The 27294-nt window shown below is 36.5% G+C and overlaps 3 protein-coding genes across 3 annotated transcripts; all 3 read left to right on the top strand.

The window, feature by feature from the left end:
• On the top strand, positions 1-4100 carry LOC149008198 (uncharacterized). Its single transcript, XM_089166948.1, has 5 exons — positions 1-729; positions 1212-1333; positions 1441-1481; positions 1565-1663; positions 2267-4100. Exons 1-5 carry the CDS (start codon positions 159-161, stop codon positions 2415-2417), a joined length of 984 nt encoding a protein of 327 aa, XP_089023074.1. The 5' UTR covers positions 1-158; the 3' UTR covers positions 2418-4100.
• A 7076-nt stretch (positions 4101-11176) lies between these two features.
• LOC149008197 (uncharacterized protein At4g22758-like) lies at positions 11177-12724 on the top strand. Its single transcript, XM_089166592.1, has 2 exons — positions 11177-11829; positions 11917-12724. The coding sequence occupies exons 1-2, from the start codon at positions 11436-11438 to the stop codon at positions 12129-12131; spliced, it is 609 nt and encodes a 202-aa protein (XP_089022718.1). The 5' UTR covers positions 11177-11435; the 3' UTR covers positions 12132-12724.
• An 8924-nt stretch (positions 12725-21648) lies between these two features.
• Positions 21649-27294, top strand: LOC149008196 (histone deacetylase HDT1-like). The gene is made up of 10 exons (XM_089166165.1): positions 21649-21792; positions 23617-23687; positions 23778-23991; positions 24137-24151; positions 24236-24295; positions 24398-24624; positions 26079-26162; positions 26297-26381; positions 26612-26747; positions 26895-27294. Exons 1-10 carry the CDS (start codon positions 21780-21782, stop codon positions 26956-26958), a joined length of 969 nt encoding a protein of 322 aa, XP_089022291.1. The 5' UTR covers positions 21649-21779; the 3' UTR covers positions 26959-27294.

Below are 27294 nucleotides of genomic sequence, written 5' to 3'. Positions count from 1 at the left end.
ACCATTTCACCAACAGGTACACAGCTCGGTTCTTCTTCCACTCTCGTCTCCTCAGTTTTTGCTTGCTGCTCTCTCTCTCTCTCTGATCCTCTAATGGCGGCGCAAGCCTAGGCAGGGCTTGAGCAGAACGCAGAGAAAGCTCTGATAGCCTCTCTGTGATGCTTGGGGTAATATGTGCACGCCCCAAGCCTTGGATCCTTGGGGCACTCTATCTTGTTCATCCGATTGTTCATCCTCGGATTGTTGGAAGTCGAATCTCGTTTCTCAGTGGCGGAGATCTCCGGCGACGCTATCATAATTTCACTGAGTGTCGCCTGAGCAGTAATGGTGGTGTAACTGGTGCTGCATCGATATGGCACGCTATTCTTCCCTCTGGTGGCGGCGATCGATTGAGCTTCAACAATCTCAAACCTGCAATTCACCGCGAACAGAAAGGGGAAGGATCGTGGAACGTGGCTCTGGATGTACGACCAGCCAGATGGTTACATCATTCCGATTCAGCTTGGTTGCTTTTCGGTATTGGCTCTTGTTTTGCGCCTCCGTCATTGGATTGCCGCGGTGGAAGTCTCGAGGTAGAGGTAGAGACAGTTGTGAAGGAGAGCTGTGGTGGAAGTCTAGAGGTAGAGACAGTTGTGAAGGAGAGCACTGCTTCTGTTGGTGACGCCGATGCTGATGAAATAAGGCCGGACAAGAATGATGCCGTTGATCTTACTGATTACAAAGTTACAGGTGCTTCTATAATTTCTTTTTAATTCTTCTAGGATAACTAAATTGCTAATCGATGAAAATTTTAGTTTCTTTATCAGTGAATTTTTTGGATATATAGCGTGGCCCATTTCCGATTATTTGCTATGGTAAATTAGCAATCGGAGTTGGCGAGTTTGTGCTTTTATTGAACATATACATATTGGAGTATCTGATCTTTTAATTGCCTATACTGAACATTTATGAGAAGTTCCAATTCCAATATACCATGAGGAAGCCAAATTTGGAGGAGACATTCTTGATCATTCACCAAGTTTTCTTATTTTCGATTTTCATTGCTTGTATTGTGGTTGAACCTCATAATGCTGAACAGAACATTATTGTGGAACTGTTTAGTTTCATCTTAAAATCCTGAGATTAACTGACCTCTGTATTATCTGTAGATACTCTATAGATAAAAAAAAACTAGTGAAGAATAAGAAGAAATAATAATTGGGACATTTCAGGTGTGCTTGCTGATGGGCGATGCCTGTTTAGAGCCATATCTCATGGTGTTTGCTTGAGAAGTGGGGAAGAAGCTCCTGATGAAACCCGTGAGAGGGAACTTGCTGATGATTTAAGAGCTCGAGTGAGTTACAGTTTAAACCTTTATATGTTGTTTCACTTTTTAGATTTTTATATAATTGCTGAGCCAAGAAAGTTTTGTTAAATGTTTCAATAATAATTGTATTGTAGGTTGCAGATGAGCTGTTAAAGAGGCGAGAAGAAACTGAATGGTAAGCTTTTGGGTTTACTGGATTGCTGAGTCTTTTCAATTTGTTGACAAACAGATATGATTTACCCTTCTTTTGCTGTTCAGGTTCATTGAAGGAGATTTTGATACATATGTAAAAAATATCCAGAAGCCTAATGAGTGGGGAGGTGAACCTGAGTTGTTGATGGCTTCTCATGTACTTAGGTGAGTTCAAAATGAGGACAAATTTTCTGAAAATATATGTCATTGGAGTAGTTAGCTCTCTGTTATAATTCTAAGAAAAGGGTTCCCTATGCCATGCTAATAGTGGCATGGTTTTCCTGTGATTGCAACATACGACAACAACAATAACAACAAACTCAGCCATATGGGCCTTATCTCAACTTAATGAGTTCAGAAGTAGGGAAAACTGAGTAACAAAAAAGGAAATGAAGATATAGGGAAGAGGGAAAAGAAATGAAAAAAGGACAAATGTTTTCTACACTAAATATCTGAAGGCAAGGAACCAATGGACTACTCTTCTCAGCCGTGAAAGATCTGAATTTTGACAACAGATCAGCTACCTGATTAGACTCCTTAAAGGCCTAGACTATGCATATCATTCTTCAATTTTTGCTTTTCATATCTGCTAAACAGAGCTTCTAAATATGACACTTGTTAACTGCCAGACATTCTGTGCCATTCTCCCCTAATTGCAATATGAACTAAGTGACCATCTTCCAACCTATTTGCTACTTCTATTTTATAAATTGCTTTTGTTTTCTAAACCATTTCTTTAGGAAGACTCATTTTACTTTATTGACGCAGGATACCATTATCTGTCTTTATGAAAGAGATGAGCTCAGGTCGCTTGATAAACATTGCCAGCTACGGTCTGGAGTATGGGAAGGATAAAAAGAGCCATGTGAAGGTTTTGTTTCATGGTTATGGTCATTATGATGTTTTGGAAATTTTCTAAGATTGTCAAGTTCAGAAAGTGAAAATCTAGAGTCTGTTTATCAGCAGTAAATAAGGTTTTGTTAGATCAGGTTTCTACATGTTAGCATAATAATTGATTGATGAGATGTTCAATTCGGCCAATTAATAGTTTTGAATAAACACAATTTGCTGTGCCGCCTTAACCAAAGGCTGGTTCTGTGTTTCTAAATGACTCTATTTCAACTTTACTCTTTTCTTATTCATTCAATACAATAGAAAATTTACCATTTTTTGAGGATGGAGGAATCATCAATACATTATTAAGAAAATGTTTATTGTAAGTTCACGTCTATTTTGGAACCGATTGAGTGGTAAGGTGAACTTTCTGTGGGATTCTTTGTTCCTTTTCTTGGGCTGGTGTTTGATGTGGATCTGGATCAGTGTTTTGCAAATGGAAAGTTTAGAGCTTAGACTTCATAGACAGTGTTAATCTTTTAAGAGGGAATTAAAAAACTGACCTGATCTGCTTTCTGATGAAGAGGTATGTATGCCAAACTTTATTAAGATTTCATGTGTGCTGTAACCTTAAATGAAGCATGGTTGGAGGAAACTGTTGAATCATTTATTGAAGTATTAACATAGTGGATGACTTTAAGGGGAAGTGACAGGCCTGCTATTGATCTCCACCTTAGCAAATTCATCAGTCACAGAGTTGTAGATTGAAGTCTTACAATAAGTTGAGAAAGAGGTCAGAGTACACATTTTTTAGTATCCATCAACTAATTATTTCTTCTTCTATATGTCAAATGCAAACCCTAGCTGTCTGGATGCAGGATGTTGGGCTCAAACAAAAAGTTTGGATTTGAATTGACTTGACAAACTTGGTTTCACATTGTTTACAAAATGTTTGCTCTTCATTTTTATCTCCAGTTACTTGGTAACTTCCACAAGCACAGAATTCCATTTTCAAAAGGCCCAAAAGTTCTTTCAAAAAGCAATCCATCCTTTTCTGGGGTTATTCGTTTTGTAATGAGAGTATAAACTACACGTTTGTTTTGGTTATTCATTTTGTAATGAAAAGTATAAAGTATAAACTACATGTTTCTTTCTTTTCTTATCTTTTGAATTTTCCTTTTGGTTCATGATTGCTTGAAACTTATTCAGAGCTTCTTAATTCTGCTCTTGGTCATTCTTGCTGGCAAGTAGGTATTGGTCTGAAAGGGATGTGGGAAGGAAACGATTTTCTTTATGTATTGCAGAGAATCTTTTTGAGCCATCTAACGAATAGCAAATTCCACTTGTTCCTGCTTTGCTCGTTTTTAGAAAGTGACCTAGAGATGCTTAATAGTTGTTTAATGGCACTTTCAGAACTTTTTTTTAACTTTTCTGATTACCAAACATTATCTTGCATCTCATATGGCATATGAGGAAACTTCCTGATTGTTTCCTCCACAAGCTACAATATTGGAAAGTGAAATTTTCTCTTCTTTTGTGATAATTGTTGTGTGAATATAGTTTGAAACTTGTACATCAATCTGGAAGGATTTCTATTGCGTGTTGGACTTGAAAGTTCAGTAACTATATTGCTCCTACTGAACAATTTGTAGTTTTGCATCTTCTGTAGATCAATGATTTGTTATGTAGCCTAAATAGTCAACTGAATTGGGTGGCTTTTAATTACGTGCTAAACATAGCTTCCAAGAAAGTGGCAAATGATGGAGAAAAAGCCTTCATTGACAGATGAAGGCAGGTTGATTTAAATCACTGCTTGAAAATTTTGAAGTTCCATGAGTGGCCAGTGGACTTTGAGGTTGTCCTGGGTTGTTGGCCATGGTTATTACAATGAAATCACAAAGTTATCAGGTAGATCCATAGTCAACCTAGGATGAAAAATTGGGAACTGCACATTGAGTAAGGTAAAAGCTGTAAAAGATGAATCCCCGGAAGTGTGGAGGAGGGAATTTGGATTTCATGGCTGCAATAAAGTAATATGAGCTAAGGTTGGATTTTTAGTCAAGATAGGTTAGTTTGATTGACTTCTTACAACATAAGACAGAGAGATATCCTTACTGAAACACCAAAATGATAGGCTAGTCTCCTTAGAGATATCCTCCATTATTGGAGATATTCAGATGTTAAGGGGTGTTTTTAAGAGGGTTCTTTTCTGTCTATGTAACCAGGGATCCCAACATAGCTGCGGATACCCTGTCCCGGAGGGCAGTTTCCTTAAGAGTGTAGGATCGATTGGCCCATATCCACTGCATGGTTAGTTGATATTTGTAACATGGACTCCATGTCCCCAGCTCAGTCCGAATAAAGACTGAATTACCACAATCACAGATGATAAACATCTTTCTTCTTGATTAGTGCCAAGTGGTGAAGTGGGTGGGGAGAGGAATCTCAAATGATACAAACGAATGAATTACGTGTGTGGTAGTTAGGAAACTGACCTCTTGGGTGTAAAAGAGGGGACCACGGGCTACTGGTACAAATCCTAATGTTAGGCTTTTGTGGGTGCTTGTTAGGTTTATCATAAATAGTATGTAAGTTTAGATTATTTATTGATGTTAATAATCATTGAGGGTCTTAATATATTGAGTTAATGCACTTTTATTCGATTTAAGATAGACTAAACCAGTTAATTATGAAATAAACTAAGGTTTGGGATTACTACTAGAAATAGTCATGATGATGGGATCCTTTAATTGCTCAGTCTTTTAGTTCTTTATTCTCTCCACAAGAAATAAATACGAAATGAAAAAACAAAGAGATTGAACAAGGTTTTGTCACTCTATATATTTCAGCATCATCTTCTTCAACATATGTAGGATATAAGATATATGAAAATTTTCTTCTGAATTTTTTACATCATATTTCAATTTTCTACATAAATTCATTAGGGTTTTCATAAAAACCTATGAATTGTTTTAATAGTGCCTTGGGATATTAGGTGATTTTTTTTTTCTCTATTCTACGTGTTTGTCTTTTTTGATGAATGTCTTTAACATTTCTCTACCCAAGTTAATTTTTTATATTTTTGCTTTCTTTTTCTTTTTAATTGAGATTTTCTATTATTAAAGTCATCTCTCACCATTTATGGGGATGTGAGGATTACCTTAAGGGGTAGGGATCATTCCCCATGAATGGTTAGAAATTGTCTCTGGTGAATCCGGATCATCACCCCGTCTTTACCACCACAAATCATGTGGGACCCACAGGTAAAAAATAATTTATTAAAAAAAAAAAAAAAAAAGCTCCCATCACCCAATCTCTGAGTCCCCCTGTATTTATGGTGGTAAAACCGTCAGGTAGCTGATCCGGACTCGTCTCTGGTGGTCAAGTACCAGTGAGATGATTTATATTTTCTTCTCTAAAAACCTTGTTACATTTATAACTGGAACAAAAAGAAGGTCAGCAAATGCTGCCATGCATTAATTATAAATTATAAACAAACAAAATATATATAGGAATCGTGCTCATCTCGTCTTATGTGAGGGTCTCTGAAGATATAGTTGCACTGGTATGAATGTATGATCTTATTGGAAGTATCGATCTTTGAAGGTTTCAAAAGATTCAAATAGTATAACTATCTGACAAGGAAAGCCTCATTGATATCATATAAGTCTCTTTTAACTTCTTCTCACTCTTGACTTCACAATTTTCTTCTAAGATTTCAACTTTCAATTTGCTTGTTTGAAGTGGATTCTACTTCTTAAGAGTTGGGTTTCATTTATAAATGATTATGCATCTCATAAGATGTCAAGTTGTTATTTGTCACCTTCTTTTTTCTTGTGGTAAAATGTGAATTTATTTGCTTGTAGACTTGAAATGAGGTCCAATATATCCTTGGCAATAAACTAACCACCTCAAATTTCATTAGTGGATTGTATTATGTGTTTAGTGGAGTCTACTTTGGTTATCGGCATTGGATTTCTACTCAAAAACAAGTTTGTAAATGATGTATTAGGCCAATCTAGTATGAGATTGGTTAAAGAGCTTGATTTAATTTGTTCTATCAATTATGGAGCTTTTGGTATATTGATCAAGCAACTAACAGGTTTCAGTAAAATCGTAACTCATGTCCTCTTCAATCAGATTCAAATTTTCCAAAAAGAAATGATTTCCTAAAGCTTAGTAGTCAAAGCAAAAATAAAAAATGTGAAACATCTGAGGGAGGTTGGGCTTGGGCTTGATTATCTCTTTCCGCATTATTGTTTTAATAAATAGACCGATCGATAGTGTGTCAAAATAAATCCTTATCTCAAGCTACTTATGATTCTTCAAAAGAAAAGGAATGCTAATTGTTCACATGATACAATAGGTATCGATGTCGGGATACATCCTACATGCAATGACTAAAGTACCCTTGATGTTTTTCATTATTCCGAAGGACACTTTGATCATCTTGCTCATGATTACGTATATATGCAAAACAAATCATATCATGATGGATTAATGTTTCTTATCGTCTTTCCATGATGATTTCCTAAGAACAAAAGCCAAAATTGGTAAGATCAAGTGGTCAAGTTCAAGACTAATGAATTCAATTCCAACGCTCATGTGTTTTGATGTGAATGTTCTAACTTGCTTCTCATCCAAATCTAGTATGAGATAGATTAAAAAGCTTGACTTAATTTGTTCTGTCAATTTTAGAGATTTTTGTGCATTGATCAAGTAACCAAAGATTTCTAGTAAAATTGTAACTCATGTCCTCTTCAAGGTTGGATTAAAATTCTCCAAAAAAAAAATGATTTCCTAAAGCTAAGTACTCAAAGCAAAAATTAAAAATGTGAAACATCTAAGGGAGGTAGAGGTTGGGCTTGATTATCTCTTTCCTCATTATTGTTTAAATAAATAGACCGATCGATAGTATGTCAAAAAAAATCCTTATCTCAACCTACTTATGATTCTTCAAAAGAAAATGAATGCTAATTGTTCACATGACACAATATAAATCGACGTCGGGATACGTCCTACATGCAATGACTAGAGTATCCTTGATGTTTTCCATTATTCCGAGGGACACTTCGCTCATCTTGTTCATGATTACGTCTATATGCAAAACAAATCATATCACGATGGATTAATGTTTCTTCTCGTCTCCTTCCCTGATGATCAAGAGGTCAAGTTCAAGACTAATGAATTTAATTCCAACACTCATGTGTGTTGATGTGAATGTTCTAAACTTGCTTCTCGTCCAAATCTTGCCACATACATTGTATGTAACAGAAGATGATAAGAGAAGAGATTAAGAACCATGGTTATCCGTCCCATCAGCCACTAATGGGGAGACATTTTGGTCCACCTTATCTATAACATTGGAGTGCTTCACCTTCCCCCAATGAACCAAAAAGCTTTCCTCTTCAAATTTGGAAACCCCTTGTTTATATGGTGATCTCACTTTCAAACCTTACATAGAAAGAAGTTCAAAACTACTTGGAGAAGGAAGTAAGGGTGTAACCTAATCAAACACTCACATTTCACATGTATCAATTGCTTGGGACCTACTCTTGCAAAGGGCCATTGGCATTATTTAGTTTCATCATTTGAATCTAGAAGGAAAAGAAAATTAAGAATCATTTCTAAAAAATTAATGGGCTAGTGGGGCACAACTCAATTCTTTATTTTTTTTTTTTTATTTGTTGTCAAAATCATATTGGCATAACTCAAAATTATTATTTTTTTTTGGTCAAAATCATATTGGGCATAACGCAATTCATTATTTTTTGTCAAAGTCATATTGGGCATACCTCAATTCACCCATTTCCATCCCTTCGGCATATGGGTTCCTAATCTTGTGATTATTTGATGTTGACCGAAAAAATAAAATTTCACAAATGCACTTAACTTGTACACGCTTATATATCACTTGCGCTAGACTTCCAAACTTGAAAGACCAAAGGGACAACCCTTTAAAAAAAACAAAACAAAAAAGAAAAAGAAATTAGGGCTTCAACAATATAACCTATTTATCACCTCAACATAGAAGTAATTTTCTCTTCTTATTATAACGAACGAGCAAAATATTGCTGACACCAAGGGCAAAACGGGTGAAACCCTGATATATTGGTAATATTTTGCCGACATTTGAATGGGATTTCATTGGTGCTACGGCCACATTAGGTGACAATGCAGCTTGCTGGAGTTGCTTTTGCACTCAAACCGCTTCTGGGTGTTTTTCCTACCAGCGTGTAGTTTTACAAGATAAATCCATATGTGGTAAATGATGACAATAACACATGAAAAGCTTCAAACAAAAAAGGCAGGTGTGAGTTTGAAAAGCCAATGTACTTTTCAAAGGAAGATCTTTACCACGACAACATTTAGGAGGACTCTGAGGAAGATATGAAGCAGAACGAGCAAGAGAGAGAGAGAGAGAGAAGACGGTGCAGAGAGCAAGGTGAGAGAGAGAGAGAAAGAGCAACATCTAAGGACAAAACGAGAGAGATTTACTGAGGGAAGAAAAAGAAGATGAGAAACTAATAAAATCGAAGAGAGCAGATGCACATATATGCAATCTAAAACTTTTGATATTTTCCGAAATTTATCGCAATATTATAAAGTTATCAGCAATATATTGCGACATTTTCAGCGATTTATTGCCGATTTTTTGTAAATCTCGTATCGCCTTTCCATTTCATGTTGCTAAGCTCTATCCTTCCTTGATTATAGCTATTTAATTGACTTGCATCAACAAAAGAAGACAAAAAAGAATCAAATTTTGAGTAAAGTTAAGTGTTAAATAAATATCAAATGAGAAAGATAGCATAGAATTGCCAAGTTAATTGCTTAAGTCACATAAAAAAATTCAAGAAAACTTGAAAACTACTTAAATATATTTTTAATCTATGAAAGAGAAGGATACCACCTACACACAACCTATCAACTTGAAATGAAATCTAATAGAATCTGAAATCAAACCAAAACCAGAGAAAAGCTTTTCCTTATTGGTTTAGTTTTGAATTGATCCTTAATTATCAGAAAGATTCTGCCCCTAGTTGAGCAATTAATATCATTAAATTGACCTAATTGGATAAATTCAGAATATTATAAATATTTTAAAGAGAACGAGTGCAAATGGTATTATTTTTTTTTAGCAATAATGGAAACAGTATCCTTGACTTGCACGGAATGTGGTGAGATTTGACCTTCTAATCTCTTCATCTATATCGATTATAATTTAAAAATGCCCATGGAGAAAACAATGATCATAATGGGGGAAATTATATTCTTAAAAGAACTTTTTTGGAAATTTTCAGTTAGAACAAACACCAGTTCCTCCCTCCCCAAAATAAAAAGAAAAATCATGAATTATGAATAGAAATAAAACAAATTATATATTTAACTTATAAATCTCTTGTACCATATAAGAAGAAGATTTCAATGGAGATCTCTCATCCAATCATTAGAACGACGCTATAGAATTTTCACTCAAAACCTTATAACCAGAATCTCAGATAAAATTATAATCACTTAAATGGATCAACACATCGGGTCAGGTCATTCCATATCTTGCGGTGACGGTCTAAACTCTCTGCTTCTATCATAGATCTTACAAATTGGGTCATTTAGATCATCTATCAAAATAAACCAATGTAAATCCAGCTTCGAAATCAAGCATTGAAACAACAACCATGAAAATAATATAAAATTCTACATACAATATGAAAATATAAGGTGAAACTTTGCCTATAAAGAACCAGATGATCAATTTTTTTGTCAAAAATAGATAGGATAAAAATCCAACATACTTGTACCTTAACAATACTTCAATGATAGCTTTTTACATACAATATGAAAATATAAAGTGAAACTTTACCTTAATTCTAAAAAGATTTAAACTCTTAATCTCATATAATAAGGTCGTTATCTTTTACCAACTGAATAACCCTTTGAGTTTGGCAAAAAAAAAGAATAACCCTTTGAGTTGGGAGGCAAAAATTACTATAGAAAAGGAAAAAGAAAAACAAATAAAATGCCCTTGCACAGAAAAAATAATAAATAACGAATCTCTTAGGACGTATTTGGTTATTTGAGTTTAGAGATTTTAAATCTATGGAGTCATGATTCATAAAATTAATTGTTTGATTAACCTGAATCTGTGGTTCGAAAAATTTCGTCAAAGTGATTTTTGTGAATGCACAAATGTTTTATAGTAAGGGTGAAATCTCTTTTCACCTCGTACCCATAAATCTACACATTCACGTTTTTAGTATAAAAAGATAAATCCTAGATTTTATGAATTTAAATATTCACACAACTAAACAGGTATAAATTCTCCATTTATGAATCCAGGATTCATGTAACCAAACATGCCTTTAAAGAATCCAGGATTCATGTAACCAAACATGCCTTTAAAGCATTCCACTAAATGAGGAGAATAATCATGATTTCTTGAGAGGGTCAACAATAATCCGATAAGAAGATAAAAATCTGAAGAAATTAAGTTTTGTATAGAAATCCGGTCCAATCAAATCATAATTTAATATCAAAATGAATATAAAGATACGAATAAACCGATCCGATATCGAACGGATACCGCTTATATCGGGTACAAAATCTAAACTTTCTCATTAATTTGATTCCGAAATATCTCAAAACGGAAATCCAAACGCCGCCAGTGGTCACCGGCAATAACAGGTTTCGCCGGAGCTCAGCTAGTCAGCTTACCTAAAAATGGCATCATTCACCTGCTATAGCCGGTAACAATAGAATCCAGATAATTATGATATTTGTCGTTGTCGTGATAGGTCGGTCTCCTACGTCTTTGTTTTGGATTCTCTCACACTCCTCAACCTTCCTATTTCTCCATAAATCCAGAGCTCTGCCTCTGCGTCTTCCACCAGAAAGAGGAACCAAACACTTTCCTCTTCGTTCACGCTTTCGAACCCTGAGTTTCCCTTTCCCTTTCGTATATGATTGGTTATGATCGCTGCAATCGACGGGGACTCTCAGAGCCGAAGCTCTTCTCCAGCTCTGGGTTTCCCCAACACCAGATTCTTCCGTTACAGAAGATTGAGATTTGAGGTGGTAATCGGTTATTTCGAAGAGGAAGAAAATGCAGAACCCTAAAAGAAGTGGTCACCGAAAAGGGTTTGAAGAAAGTGGTAGAGGAGCAAGGAAAATGAAGAACAAGGCGGCGTCTTTTCACGGACGAACACATGTGACTGAAGCTGGAATTCGCCGGCCAAATACTGACCCGGATTTGCTTTCTGCCGTAAATTTGCAGGAGATTTCGCCTGTGGTTCCTGTCAAAATGACGAAATTGCTGTTGAATGTGACGATACAGAGGAGCTTGGGAGCTATTCAGGTGGTGATGTCGCCGGAATCAACGGTTGGGGATTTGATTGCTGCGGCGGTGAAGTTGTATGTCAAAGATGGACGAAGACCTCTGCTACCCACTTCGGAACCAACGGTTTTTGATCTCCATTATTCGCAGTTCAGCTTAGAACGTAAGCAATTTGGAATTGGATCTCTCTCTGTTTTCTTCTTTGGAATTGGAATTGGAATTGTTGATGGATTTATATTGATTTCAACAGGTTTGGTTAGGGAGGAGAAGCTGAAAGAATTGGGATCCAGAAATTTTTTCTTGTGTCTTGCCCAGACGAAAAGAGCTGCGGTGGAGGGATCGTCTTCGTCTTCTTCGTCATCTTGTTCGAATGAAGCTGAGAATACTCCCAAGTTTGGTATTCCATGGCTTAGGTTCATTATGAATTTCTCTGGAACTGATAGGAAACGGTTACTTGTAAATTAATAGGTAGGCAAGGGTCATTTGGTCATTTGATATAAATAAAAATTTTATTTTTTCCACCTTCTGCATCTATTCTGGGAGACCAGTTCTCTGTGGAATCTTTTATACACGTTTTTGCTCTAGGAGACTGTCTTAGGTTTTTCTTTTTTTTTTTTTTTTTTTTTTTATAGTAGAAAGCAACGTTTTTATAAAGATCAATCAATAGAGGTATGGTATTTAAGGGCCAATTGAAAATTTTCATTCCAAGTATAGATTTGTCAGTTCTTCTTCATTGCACCAGATTTTCTATAGTTGAATTTGCTGTTGATCTGCAAATCTGATGCTTTATATGATTTCATGGATTATAGTCTGTGCCCTTGTTCCCTTGTTCCCTTGTTGATGACTGTCTTTGGTTTGGAAATAAGTTATTGATAAACTGTTCTGAAAATTAGGCCCACCATATGAAAAGGTGTAGGGGTGGTGTCAAGAGCTTGCTCTGCGTCGATTTTATCAAGTTTATGTTCTCGCAAAAAGACATTTTGTATGATCTATAGAACTGTTCTTCATACCATTTTTTTCACCGGTCGTTCTTAAGAGGGGAAAGTGTTTTAATAAAAATCAATCACCTGTTTTTTTGTTCTTTAATAATAAAATAATGCTATAATTGTTTTCTTGATAGCCTATTAAAGTGCATTATAGTATTCCTTTCTTAACTATTGGTTAAGAATTTCAAAACCATTGAGGGTTGTTAAGTCGGTAATGACTTGCACCTCTTAGTGAAAGGGTTACAATACTAGTGGCTTTTTATATCAAGGACGAGGTGGAGATTGTTCCGGATTGGACCATAACGGAATTTTGGTCTATATTACATATACCACTACAAAGAGTAGAACTCATGATCTTTTCACTAAGAAGTATTGGTCAATTATCATTTCTTTCATGGATAAAACAAATGCTTTGCAAAACATCCAACCCAAAGGAAGATTATGAATGTAATGCTCAATAGCCAAAAAGAGGGCCAACTGAAATTAAACAAAGAAAACATGAAAATGAAAATGACTACAACAGCCCAAGCCTCATCCTCTTAAAGCCCAGCAGTTTTGGACCTTGTCTAAGCCCTAGGGGAGTCAAGATGGGCATTAGGTTCGAACACCCACCCACCCAGCCCAACTCATCTCAGTTGTTTTCCATCAAATAGTAACCAGATTCCCCAAGACTATGTTTGGAAACCAAGAAAACGAAAATTCAACAAAAACCACCAAGAATCTTTTTGCATGCAACACTCATACTTTTTTATTTATTTATTTATTTATTTTTGGTTTGCCAACCCGGTTTTATAAACCGGTGTTCGACCCGCGTCGCACACCTGGCTGTGGTGGGTGAGTCTCCCAGTAGGGATTTATTGCATCCACAAGGATTCGATACCAGAATCTTGCTTAAGCGAACCAAGCTGCTTACCACTTGGACCAACCCCCGTTGGTTACTCATACTTTTTTAACCAAAGAAAAAAAAAACACTCATATTTTGCAGAGGTTCACATCCTCTACAATTCTCACCTCCCATAATTCCGTGTAATTCCTATCTAGGATTGTGATACATGGTAGTTAATTATCCAAGTCATTATTAGAATCCAACTAAGAATTGAACCTAATAAATCCCTAAATTTTCTCCCAATTTTGTCTCTCCTCTTTTCTCGAAGCTTGATTTTATGAATTCATTAGGTTCAATTTCTAATTTGGTTTTAATCATGACTCTTTGATAATTAACTGTCACGTATCACAATCATAGAGACATGAATTACAAGGAATTGTAGAGGATATGAACCCACTTTGCAGCCACTTATAAATACCACCTGACACGTCACTTGACTATTAACGGCTGAAACAGCTGAAAGGAGATTACCACTGTACCCTCAATTAATAAACATATAAGATTTAAACACTAAACGAATTTTATATTCTACCGTCTATCAGATTCCTTCCTTGAAGTGTCATTTTTAAAAGTTGGATATAGAAATACTCTCTTCAACCATCTTGTCCCAAAGCAAGTACTCTCTTTAAATTCCCAAACAACAACCCAATCAGCGGTGTAATATTATTGTTGAAAATGTTGCTTATGTTGGGTTTGGGTGTCTTGTATTATCAATCCCTGTAGGAGATTGGGAAATCCATCATGAGAATAAGGATGGAGGGCAAGCAAAGGGTAGCACTTTGTGGATGTGAGAGTGGTGTGTGGTTTCCTAGAAATAGTGAAACATCTTTTCTCTCGAGTGAACGTATGCAGGATTTTGTCGAGCCACGTTAAATTCCTCTTGTGTGTTTTGCTTGTGTTCTTCTCTACTCGTGGTTGTGCATCCATTATCCCTAACAGTTTCAATGTTGAGAAATTGGATATCACACGAATTCTTTTGAATTCTTGAGAAACAAAGATTTATAGTGTGGTTGCCCAAAGACAATTGAGACCGAGAGAAATTTCATCGCTAGAGAAACATTTGTCAACTAAGATTTATAACTTGGTTGACATTATGAAGAATTAACTTTTTTTTCTTTTTCCTATTGTTTTTTAGGGGGAATGCGTGGAGGGTTAGAGGTTTGAACTTAAAACCTCTTTGACATTCCTTCCATTGAAAATTCGCCTAAAAATTGAGGCTTGCTCTCCACAGTCATTGATGGCAAAGAAGGATGTCACAACTTGGAACTCAACCCGGGAGGGCGTGTTCACATTTGGATTGGTATACGAGTTCGTGGTGACCGACAATAGTGGGTATGTTGATCATGTCTTTGATAAAAGTTATTGGGATGCTTTATGGGGTTTGAAAATCCCTTAGGCTGTGTTTGTTTGCTGGAATAAAGGTGGAGTGGGAAAAAAGAGATGGGAGAATTCTTTAAAAAAACAAAAATTTCCTACTTTTCCTTTAAATCCAAAAAGTGTATATTGTTTCGTTGCTTAGAGTGTGAAAGTTAGAGACAACTTGTTTGGTAAGGTGGCAACCCAACTTTTCCACCTTCTTGTTCTTCTTGATATTTAATTTATGTTTTTTCTTGTAGTTGAAATTAATTGGAATCTTGTTGCAATGGATTTGTTGGGTTGGACCTTTCGTTGGAACAGAACTTGCAACTCTTTGTGCCAAAATCTAATCCTTATCCATTATATGTGTCATTGCCATATGAAAATGTAAAGAAGTTTGTTACGCTTCAACATTTGTGTATTTTCGGGGTTTACTTCTCGGAGTTGCTTAGATCATGGAGTATCGCCTAGCTTCTTGTTACCTTGTGGGATTGTTAGGTCTCATCTTTTGCATTCTGTATGTTTTTCTTTTGGGAAAAAAAGAGTGGGAAAGAAAATTCTTGAAAAAAGTGTAGATTTCTTATTTCTCCCTTAAATCCCAAAATGGTAGATTGTTTGGTTGCTTGGGGTGGGAAAGTGAGAGACAAGTTTTCTTGAATCAAAGAAACTTGTCTGGTGATGTGGCAATCCAGCTTTCGCACTCCCAAGTCATTTTAAAACCCCACATATTTGGTGGGATTTTGTGGGAAAGTTGGGAAAAGTAAGAAGTGGGACCCACCACTATCATTTTTCCACAAAACCCTTTCATTTCCTTTTCTTCTCCCTCACCCCACTACACATGGGACCCATTTTTTATTTTTTTTCTTTTTCCCACCCCACCTTTGCAAACAAACGCAGCCTTAGTATATTCATGAGATGATTTGAGATCAAGCTGGTAATAATAAAATCAAGCTACAAGCCTTCTTGACAACTTGTTTGAAATCATAATAGGCTAAGAGGGACGAAAGGTGAAGAGGAAAACCATCCATTAAACAAGCATTTATTTGTTTAAATACGTTCATGAAATCAATACTTTGGTTTATTGTAGTAATATTTTTATTTTTTTATAATGTATTGTGGCAATATTACAAGTTAGAAGATTAGAAGAATGGGGGTTTTATACCGAAATGATGACGTCCCATATACCGAACCATTCCATTTTCTCATATCAATTTTATATCAAAACGTACCGACCCGTTTTTAAAATACAGTTTTCATACTGTACCGTATAAATTTAGTACGGTATGGTTTCAGTATGACAATTTGAAATGCTGTATGGTACAATACTACTTTGATATTATTGTTTTTATATATAAGAGTCGGTCACCACTTCTTCTTTTTTATTGAAAAAGAAAATAGCATTAAAATTAAGGTTCAAAACAGCTTCAAGTACTAGATATTGTTCAGTTACAGTTATCCTGTAAAGTGGCTGCCATAGTGGCATACCCCTCAAAAAAGTTATGGAGCATTGGGTTTTGGAATGTTTTATATTCCATTAGTTTTGTTGATCTTGCTAACTCCATCAGCATGGGTAATCCCTGAAGAGTCCATTTTTGTCTTGACGGCCATAGTAGAAGTTCTGCAATGTGTTGATTATTTGTCCATATTTCATCTATCTTTAACCCTTCTCCCTTTGCTTTTGCAATACCCTGTTGCAAATTAAAGTTGTTAATTCTTTCCCCTTTTCTTTACGAAATGTTGTTGTCTCCATATTCTCTTGTCCCTTGAATTTCTGTTTATAACCCTTCTCATTCTTTTCATGACTCTCGGTTTCCATGTATGTCACACCTTTGTGAAGAAAAAGATTTTCTTGAGTTTTTTCCACTGAAACAGTTCCCATATTTGTAGGTTCACCATCTCGTCAGCTATCACCGACATCATGCTTCACAGACCATCGGCTCCCTATTCCCGATCTTCTCACCAGTAAAGGAAGAGTAAGAAGATCCTCTAGCATTTTTGAAGAAAGCAATCGATCTTTCCCAAACCTAATTGGAGGCGTAACGAGGTTTATGTACATCTTCTCCTCCATTCCCGCCGTTGAGTTCCCTGCAACACCGATCAAAGAACATCTTCCAGCAGAGTGTGTTATCTTCCCACAATTTTCACATAACATCAACACTTCGTATTTTACCTGGACATGAACCCATTCGTCACCCCTACTTTTGATTTGAGCGAAAAGCTTCACCGGATGATTCAAGTTTATCATAACCTTCACCCTTGTTGATCCCTCCGATAGATTCATACCTTCCACTTCCAGTTGAACGTCCACTACCTTTCCCAATTCGCTCGCAGATTTCAGAATCAGCCCATACTCGAAACAGTCGAACCTTATCCCTTGTAGCTTAACCTAGATTGGAAGCGAAGGTGGCATCGCCTCTCACCTCTGGAAAGGGTTTCAAAGCCAGTTGCAACATCCCCTTTCTAACCCACCAAGGAGCTCTCTCAATATTACCTTGTTTCTATCAATCTCCACCGCAAAAATCGCTCTTAAGTCATCCCTGCCATGAAGAGAGATGTCGATCACTCCTAACGGTACCCATAACTCCATCAGGTACTGCAAACCTCTTGAGATAGGTTCAGGTTTATCCCCAAGAACCTTTCGGAACATCATTCTTGAAGCCGTACTTCGATGCATAACCTGAGAAGGACCTGACTCCTTCCAGCCCTTAAATGGTGCATTTCCCCTGTGTTCTTCGTTGAACCGAGATCGGTCACTCCCTTCCAGGCCGAGGTTATGTCCACCGGTGGGTTCTGCAGGGAACAGAGACCTCTGACTTTCACATTTCTACCCAGCTGTGCCATTGGAACTCAATATCGGATGAAAAGGAAGATAGGGAGAGGAAAACCAAAAGAAGCAAGAAACCAACACAAGCAACTACGGTTGCTCCATGAAAGGAAACAAGATTTGTGTGCAAAGGCCTCAAAACGAATTGACTAACTGAACTTTGAAGCTTTGGGTAGGTTGATAACTCTATGAAATAGAGTTAAGATTTGTAACTTTATACTTGAGATGACTTGATTTAAGAGCATTTTGTCTTTGTTTTAGTGATAATATTCATTAGATGTTGTCTTATTTAGTCTTAACATGTTGAATCTTGTTTAGCTCATTATTGTTACCTTTAAATGAATTTCTCTTCAGATTTGTGGATGAATTTCACTGATTCTATTTCTCTTGAAAAATGTAGGTAAAGAGCCATAATAGGAGAATAAGCTTTCCTCTAACTTTGCTGTGAAGTTGCTGCAGCAAAACGGAGCAGGATATTCTCAGATCCAACTCAAATGGAAATGACCAAAAAGGGCTAACTTAAGTGGACAATATTCTTGTAAATACATGATGGTTATCAGCCGTTGATATCAAAGGAAAATGTTCTAATCCTACAAGCCAATTTTAACCTAGCACTTTTGGGGGAAAAGAAGGGTACAAATGAGGCAAAAACGTGGAAGGCAAACGAGGAGAGGAAAAGAGGAGAAAAGAGGAGACTCGACTAAGGCAAGGAGGTAGAGAACGAATGCTGGAGCTCTTGTGGAAGCAAGGAGCTGCTGGAGTTGCTGATTTGCTGGAGAAGAAAGCTGGAGCTCGTGTGGAAGCATTGAAGCTTTAGTTTCTTCTTGTTTTTATAACTCTATCTTCTTACTTTCTAGTCTCATGTCAAATATACTTGGTTTTATGCATTTGAATTCTGTTATGGGCTAAATCTTTGCTGTGTTGGGATGATAGTAGTACCTAAACATGAATTTTGATATGTAACTAATCATGTGTTCTTTAGTTTTATTGTAATCCACTTTATTGTTAATGAATTCAGCATGTTATATTGACTAATTTCAGTTCTTGAATGATCTTTCTTGAATGAATGTTATGATTTCATTAATTGGAAAATTAATGGAGTCTATGTGTTTGTTGAATTGTGTGAGTTAGCATAATCTTTAATTAGGTTGTGTTAATTAGTAGGTTGGGTAGAAATACCCAATTACCTCACATTACCATTGATTGGATTGGGTTTAAATTGCATTATTAATTCAATTCTTCATAGGAATATGCAAATATTGATTTAGGATGCTAGCTTATGTGTATTGGAAAATATCATATTGCCATTCATTCCAAGTTCTTGAATTATCTTGGAGGTTGTAGTATTGCTTTAGTATTTGCATTATAAAATTCAGGGGAAGGAAAACTTGATTCCCAACACACTTGTCACTCACTAAGTTTCTTCCATTGCTTAGTCTACATTTTAGTTCCTTAGTTTTCTTTACCTGTCATTTGGTTATTTAGTTAGTCAATCACCAATCAACCTTGTTAATTTCATTTAAATCAATTTTACTTTTATATTGAAAGTTAAGGATATAATTCTCCGTGGGATCGATACTTTACTTATCATTTATTACTTGATTGCGATACGTATACTTGCGTAATATCTTGAGATACAAGCAATAAGTTTTTGTGTCACTCATTAAGTTTCTTCCTTTGCTTAATCTACATTTTAGTTCCTTAGTTTTTTTTACCTGTCATTTGGTTATTTAGTTAGTTAATCACCAATCAACCTTGTTAATTTCATTTAAATCAATTTTACTTTTACATTGAAAGTTAAGGATATAATTCTCCGTGGGATCGATACATTACTTATCATTTATTACTTGATTGCGATACGTATACTTGCGTAATATCTTGAGATACAAACAACAAGTGTTTGTGGAAACTTGATTCCTAACACACTTGTCACTCATTAAGTTTCTTCCATTGCTTAATCTACATTTTAGTTCTAGTTTTCTTTACCTGTCATTTGGTTATTTAGTTAGTCAATCACCAATCAACCTTGTTAATTTCATTTAAATTAATTTTACTTTTACATTGAAAGTTAAGGATATAATTCTCCGTGGGATCGATACATTACTTATCATTTATTACTTGATTGCGATACGTATACTTGCGTAATATCTTGAGATACAAGCAACAAGTTTTTGGCGCTTGTATCTCAAGATATTACGCAAGTATACGTATCGCAATCAAGTAATAAATGATAAGTAATGTATCGATCCCACGAAGAATTATATCCTTAACTTTCAATGTAAAAGTAAAATTGATTTAATAAAATTAACAAGGTTGATTGGTGATTGACTAACTAAATAACCAAATGACAGGTAAAGAAAACTAAGGAACTAAAATGTAGATTAAGCATAGGTATAACCTAGATTCATAATGCTATTCTGCAGAAAAAACTTTCGGTTGAAGAAGTTAATGCCCTACAACAAAACTTTGAAAAACAGATTATAAAATACCAGAAGATTTATTAGGGTTGTTGGTGGTCACTGTAGCTGAGAGGCATCATTAAGGTCAATCAGAAGCTCGATTAGTTCTCCTTCCGAAATTCTCAACCCAACAACAGGTGTATGTGTGTGCGTGTGTTTCCTTAACCTTCTGGGATCTTCGCTACTGACATTCCCCAGCCAGAGTCTAGCTCATGAGGGCCAGAGACAGAAAAGCAGGGAGGGGATGTTGGGCCTGGTGATTCATTGAAAAGAGAGAGAAACAGGGGATATAGAAACAATAGCTCATATTTTCCGTTAACCTTTCAACTTTCTCACTCTGAATATAGTCGGTCACCACTTGTTAGTGATATAATAAGCATGGAACGAAAGTTCGCTGCATATCGCTGGGCAGCGAACCTGGCGATATGGTGAAATTTAGCCGGAATATCGCCGGAAGTTCACGCAGATGAAGTTCGAAGTTCAAGGTTTCAATTTCAACTTTCGAACCCTGCTTCTCATTTTCCCTGCTTCAAACCCTACTTCGAAGTTCAAGGTTTCAAACCAAGTATTTGGCCTGTCGATCCACCAGAACCCACATCACAAAGCAATTTTAGTTATTATTTTCGTCCATGCGTTTATTTTTCTTCACATTTACCTGTGTTTTAGGTTCAATAAGATCGGAGGTTGAAGATGGAGATGACAAAGAACGGAGGTTGAAGATGGAGACGAGATCAATTAGTGTAGCGAATTGATTTGAATAAGCCGGTTACCAGAGATGGAGATGACAAAGAACGGCAACTGGGTTGAAGCTCCACTCAAGAAGAAGAGGAGAAAATAGGGTTCGATTTCAGCAAGGGGTGACAGTGACAAGCCATATTTGAGGGAATTTTGGCTGATTTTCACTGTTCGCCGGAAAATCGGCGACTTTCTGGCAAGTTTCGGCGACTGGTGGGAAAGTTCATTTTGCCCCCTGGTTTCAGTTGGCCAGGGGCGAAATCACCGAATTTCGCCGAAATTCGGCGATATTAAGTTCCGTGATAATAAGTACACATAAACACAAACTCCCCCCCTTGACAAAAAAAAAAACACAAACTCCCCTGAATTATAACGGTGTACTTTTGACCGTTAAGGGAACTAGCTCATGCGTATTATGCCACCTGCCAATTTGCTACCATGCGCACAAAAGCGCGGCCATGTGGCACAACTTTTGTCAATTAGATTTTTTAATTTTTTTTTAGGTAAAGAGATTACCATTCAAAAAGCTTAGCTTTTGCTTTATACTTGGGAACTGAGGCGTCGATTGGATTAAGTTTGCTAAACATCAAATCAACGGCAGTTATCCACTGATCAAACCCAAATCTAACGGTGTCAGAAATTATCAGCGTGTACTACACAACAGGGAATCAACCCTCGACTCCATCTCTTAATGTGAAACCCTGGCGGCAATTCCTTTAAATTCGTTCCGAAACCCTCAGCTCTATCTCTTTCAAAAACCCCATTAGGTGCGTCGGCTGGAGAGCTTCTCTTAAACCCTACTCTCTACTCGCTCTCGTCTCTTTCTTCGTCCAGTCGCTCTAGGTTTTCTTCATCCTCACGAGATCAATGGAGTTTTGGGGTAAGGTTTCTCGCTACGTTGTTGCTTTAGTCTACTGAGATGCTTTGGTTTCAATCGGTTCATGTACCTTTGCATTCGTTAGGGTTTCAGTTATTTCTTGGTGGATTTCTCTTTTTAGGTGCTTGTTTTTGTTTGGTATCGTACATCTCTTTAAACGGTTCGTGCATGATGCCCAATGGTTCTTATTTTTTTTGTTTGTCTCTCACCTAGGGTTTACATATGCCATTTCATATATTATTGTCTTGCTCCGTAGTTGTTTTTTGTCGGTAGGATTCGGGAACTGCGATGATAGTATAACTCTTATTTGTTCTGTGGTTTTTTTGCTGTTCGTTTGATGTTCTCCTTCTTTTGCTTAAAAAGGCTTAGTCTTTCTGTATTCCATGAGGCTTGTAATTACGCTTTTCCATTGCAACCGAAGTTTATGGTTTATGTAGGTTATGCTGTTTTTATAGTTTATTTTGTGTGATTCAGTCGTGGTTCTGCTTATCTACGTGCAAAACTCATCATTGTCATGTTGTGTACAGCTGATAAAATGCAGTTGAGAGCCGTCTTGTGGTCTGTTTAGTTAGCAGTGTGGCTATCATGCTTAGTGACTTCTGGCATGTAGTATCATTTTTCCCTGGGGTATTTATGTTTTTTTGCCCCCCCCCCCCCCCCAAGTTAATTGTCGTTCATGTTTTGTAGAGGTAAAACTTTCAATCGTAAAATTGTTCACCTTTTCCTTGCAATACTTTTGTTGGGGTTGGTGGTGGGTTTCCAGGTTTTACTTTCTATTGGCATCAATTGTCTGATTTTGTTGCCCGCCAGTTTATATCCCTGTCTCGGTCCAGTTCATTATCAATAGTATTCCTACCATGGTGTTAGTTTTGTTTGCAGAGTAAGTTCCCTATGCTAAGTATACATCTTTTCTGTGTGGAAAATATTGTAAAGCTGAAGCCAAATTGAGCAAGATGAAGCTGAAACAGTTTAATTGCTCATTTGTGAACAAGATTGATGACAAGACGAAATTAATTAGGGAAACTCTTCCTTCTTGGCATCTCAGCACAGCCTCGAATCCTTTACAATGTTGGTTACTATGACACTTCAATTTTAGCAGGTGCTATTGTTGGCTGAGAGTGCATTGGCAGTATTTATAATAGGATCCTGCATGATGAGTTCTGTCCCCACCTGAAATAAGGCATTTCCAAATGCTGCCCAAGCCTAAGGTTTGGAAGATAAGAATTGGATGTTGATTGAAAAAATTCCACTGGTTCTGATTTGGGCTTTATTGTCATCTTTCTCCTGGTCTTTTTTTTATCCGTCAAACTATGCTATGATTCTACTTTTGGTGGAAATCTTTTTTTTTGGGGTGCATTTGTGCAGAAAAGTACATTAAAATGTTGTCCCATGTGGATGGATTCTAAGGGGATGTAGTATGGACCCATTGCTTTCTTTGTTAAATAACCTTATAAAGGTCTCCAGTATTTGGTTGACACAGTTACATGCTGCACTTGTGGTTAGGATTGGGAGTAACTTTTATCTCAACGTTCATGCAATATGCAGAGTAAATCCCGATGTTGTTATTTGCTTCCTGTGAATGATCATTAAGGATTTTAAGTTTATGTAGTTGTCTTTTAACTTTCAACTATTCTTATCTCACTTGGTTTTTAGTAGTATAGTTTTTAACAATTTTTCCTGTTGGTAATGTCTTTAATGTGTCTATGGCTGATGGCTTACCTTTTGAGATGAAGTTTATCTTATGCCTTTTCAATTATCAATAAGTCTAGCATTCTCTCTGCAATTTATACAGTTAAATCTTATATTACCATTATTTAATGCCCCCAGGTGTAGAAGTCAAGGCTGGACAAAACCTTAAGGTTGATCCTGGTTTTGAAAAGATTCTTCATCTCTCCCAGGTAATAATCGATACTATCTTTATTCCTTTTTGGGTTACTTTTAATGTGATAATGCTTTAAAATCTTTGTAAATGTAATGCCTTTTTGCAGGCGGCTCTTGGGGAGGCAAAAAAAGACAAAGGAAATGTTTCTGTTCCTCTTTATGTGAATGTTGATGGCCAGAAGCTTGTTATTGGAACACTCTCACATGAGAAATGTGCTCAAATAAATTTTGATTTGGTCTTCGATAAAGAATTTGAAATTTCACACAGCTGGAAAAATGGCAGTGTCTATTTCATTGGATACAAATCCGTCCTTCCAGAATATCCTTTACATGGTTAATTTTCACCAGACCACCCATTTTTCTTGAGCATAACAACAGTCCATTTACATCAACTGTCAATTATATTTTTTTAAATTTGGATTATTTTTGTTACCTTGACTTGCATCCTTTTCTCTGTCATCCACATCCGAGGATTTTTCTGGTAGGTTATCTTAGTCTTTTTTGTGAATTAAATTTGAGTCCTGTTCCTTGAATGACTTCTGATCCTCTTTTTTCTATCTATCAGACCTTGGATCAGATTCTGAGGAAGAAGAAGAGGAAATTCCTCTTCTAGTAGCTGAGAATGGTATGCCAACTGCTTTTATCTCTGCTTTAGAAAGTGCTGGTGTAATCGCAAGCCTATTATTTTTTAATTCCCCTCATTGCTTGTCACTACATATATATTTAGGAAAACCTGAGCAGAAAGTGGCAAAACCTGCACCAGAAAAGGCTAATGCTGCACCAATAAAGGCTAGTGCTGCAAAGCCTGAAGTTTCAGCAGCTAAGCCAAAGGTGAAGATTGCTGAGCAAGTAAAAGTTGAGAAGCCTAAAGAAGATGATGAGGACGATGATAGTGATGATGACGATGATGAGGATGATGAAGATGACTCTGAGGATGATGAATCTGATGATGAGGTATTTTGTGTGTAATACCTGATAGTCGTTAAGTATGAATGCCCCATTAAATTCAGATATTTGGCACTGATTTTCCAGAACAAGAAAAAAAAGGTTTAGAATGCCAGTTTTGTTTGTTAAATCTTTATACTCTGTCAGTTCTTTAGAGACAAGGTAATAATAAGTTAGTTCTATAGCTTCCTATATTTTACACTTGAGTCATTATACTACTCCCCTTGTCATATTTCTCCAAGTTGGTAAGCTTTTGGTGGTCATCTGTTATCACAGTTTTATGGGCCAAATTTATTTTCTTGCTTACTTTTTGCTATTGGTTTTTATTTTTTAACTAGCTTTTGCATGGGTTTGGATGTGTTAGCAAGAAAAAATAATAAGAGAATAACACATTGAGATCATTGTTTGATGGATAAAAACAGGGTGGGAAACTTGTTACCGTGGGTTTGGTGGAGAGAGAGAGAGAGACTAAAAAGATTTTCTAGAGTCAACCAGATTAAAGAAATGGGTGGGAAAAGAGGGTCCAACTAAAAAGATTTTCTAGAGTCAACCAGATTAAAAGAAATGGGTGGGAAAAGAGGGTCCAACTAAAAAGATTTTCTAGAGTCAACCAGATTAAAAGAAATGGGTGGGAAAAGAGGGTCCAACTCGTCTGATTACTGTAAATGGACTTAATGCAGTCAATGATAGTTGTGTAGCTTCCATTCCATAAAACTAATCAGATTTTTGGTTATTTGTGCGAAATGAAACAATCCCACTACTTTTTACTGTTTTCCCCTCTTCATAAATAAGACAAGTACACTCTAAATGGAAGTGATGGAAGGAGAGCGATTTGTTCATTTTGACACAAGATCCTTGTGGTTAGTGGATGTTAGAGTGCTGTTCGCACTTGGTAGTTTCTACAGTTGTACTAAATTGTGAAGGGAATTTGTAGTTTCCTATATTTATGCATTTAGTCACCATATTGTTCCGTATGGATGTCTAGATTAGAAAATAATTAGTACAAGTTTGAAGTATTTTCTTAGATCATTCTTTTTCTGACATTTAGTGATAGGACAAAGCATGTTAGTTTACAACTTCATAGTCACTTTGAACTTGATGAAATTTTTCGTTATCTTAAAACCCCCCTCCTATTGTCAAGAAATAGGGGAATAACTTATATAATTCATGTTTTATGTCTTGGCTAAATCATGACACTTGATTATCTTAACATAACTGTGATTCTGATGATTAGGTCACATGTATTCTTTATGAAACAAAAGCCTATTATTTTCTTTTCTTTTTCTATTGTGTGCTAAATATTATTTCTTTCTTCTTTTGATATCTTCTTGAGAGTTAAACAGTGTCATATTCTTTAGCTCCAATATTTGGTTGTTATATTTTGTTTTACTTGGTAACCTTTGTTCACATTCATTCAAGTTGCAACTGTTCAGTGCTGAGTTGTTCGTTTGGGATGGATTCAGGACATGCTCGAGGCTGGGGATGACAGTGACGAGGACGATGATAGTTCAGATGAGGAGGATGAAGAGACGCCCACACCCAAGAAGGTAACAATGGTTGTATTGTTTGTTTCTGTTTTCTTTCTAATTTTCTACGCTAACCTGTGTGCCTGCCTACCTTCCTGGAGGGTTGCATTCAAGAATATTCAGTCGTGACCTTTTAAATCCCTTTGGTCAAACAGGGTAATAAGAAGAGACCTTTGGATTCTGCTGCCAAAACTCCTGCTTCTGATAAAAAGGCCAAGTTGGTTACTCCCCAGAAAACAGGTATTCTTCTTTCTATTCAATCCATTGAGATCATATATTCGGTCCCTTCTTTTTGTCGTTATTCAAGCTTTAGTTGCTCAATGGAATTCTGGGATGAGTTGATGCTGTTTCCCAACCACCAACAATAAAAGAGTGAACTAATAAAATTGAAGTGCAGCCATGGTGATATTATTGGACATTTATTTACCAATTCCATTTTCAATGACTGGATCCAAAATATTTGTGTGCAGATGGAAAGAAAGGTGCTGTCCATACAGCAACACCTCACCCAAACAAGCAGGCAGCAAAGACTCCTAACAGTGACAAGGCAAAGGGATCGCAAACACCCAAATCTGGCAGTCAAGTTTCGTGCAAACCCTGCAACAAGTAAGTTTTTGTATCACCCCTGATTTGAATTTCTTCGACTTTTTTAATATAGTAGAGTAACATCTTTTTATGTGTGCTTGTAGAAATTGTTTGTGAGCTCATGATTCCCCTCCCCCTCCCCCTCCCCCCCACCCTTAATTTGTCTAGGTCCTTCAACTCTGATGGTGCTCTACAATCTCATAACAAGGCAAAGCACACCGCTGCTAAGTGAAGAAGGGTAGATGCAGTGGCAAGTGAAGTGAAGCGAGGAGGCGCAGCTTGAAGCTTCATTAAATTTTTGGAGTAATGCATGGTTTATTTTTGGGCGATGTATGTGGAGAGTGAACTAGTAGTTAGTTATTAGGTTTTTTGGGGGATCCTCCGACGGGGAGATGTGGTATATTATTGTTACCAAATGGGAGAAACAGTTTTTAGTTCTTAAGTTAATTTTCTTTTTTGGGTGAAAGTTTTATGGTGCTACGGACACAGTATAACGTTAAAAAATAGATGGGATTGTTTATGCAACCTTGTTCTTATTGTAATGTAGCTGCGGCTTGTTTGTTTGATT

This window comes from Hakea prostrata, chromosome 8 (assembly GCF_041222555.1).
Source record: "Hakea prostrata isolate BN-2017 chromosome 8, UWA_Hpros_2, whole genome shotgun sequence".
NCBI lineage: Eukaryota > Viridiplantae > Streptophyta > Magnoliopsida > Proteales > Proteaceae > Hakea > Hakea prostrata.
The sequence above is the reverse complement of the archived record's forward strand: the minus strand, read 5'-3'. Positions and strand labels throughout refer to the sequence as shown.

Bases quoted from the DNA above. Each gene is read 5' to 3' on its own strand.
- LOC149008198 (XM_089166948.1), top strand. From the start codon at position 159: ATGCTTGGGGTAATATGTGCACGCCCCAAGCCTTGGATCCTTGGGGCA. The intron at 1,334-1,440 runs GTGAGTTACAGT...ATTGTATTGTAG, and splicing joins CTGATGATTTAAGAGCTCGA to GTTGCAGATGAGCTGTTAAA. The intron at 1,482-1,564 runs GTAAGCTTTTGG...TTTGCTGTTCAG, and splicing joins AGGCGAGAAGAAACTGAATG to GTTCATTGAAGGAGATTTTG.
- LOC149008196 (XM_089166165.1), top strand. The intron at 24,296-24,397 runs GTATGCCAACTG...ATATATATTTAG, and splicing joins TCTTCTAGTAGCTGAGAATG to GAAAACCTGAGCAGAAAGTG. The intron at 26,163-26,296 runs GTAACAATGGTT...TTGGTCAAACAG, and splicing joins AGACGCCCACACCCAAGAAG to GGTAATAAGAAGAGACCTTT.
- LOC149008197 (XM_089166592.1), top strand. From the start codon at position 11,436: ATGCAGAACCCTAAAAGAAGTGGTCACCGAAAAGGGTTTGAAGAAAGT. The intron at 11,830-11,916 runs GTAAGCAATTTG...TGATTTCAACAG, and splicing joins TTCGCAGTTCAGCTTAGAAC to GTTTGGTTAGGGAGGAGAAG.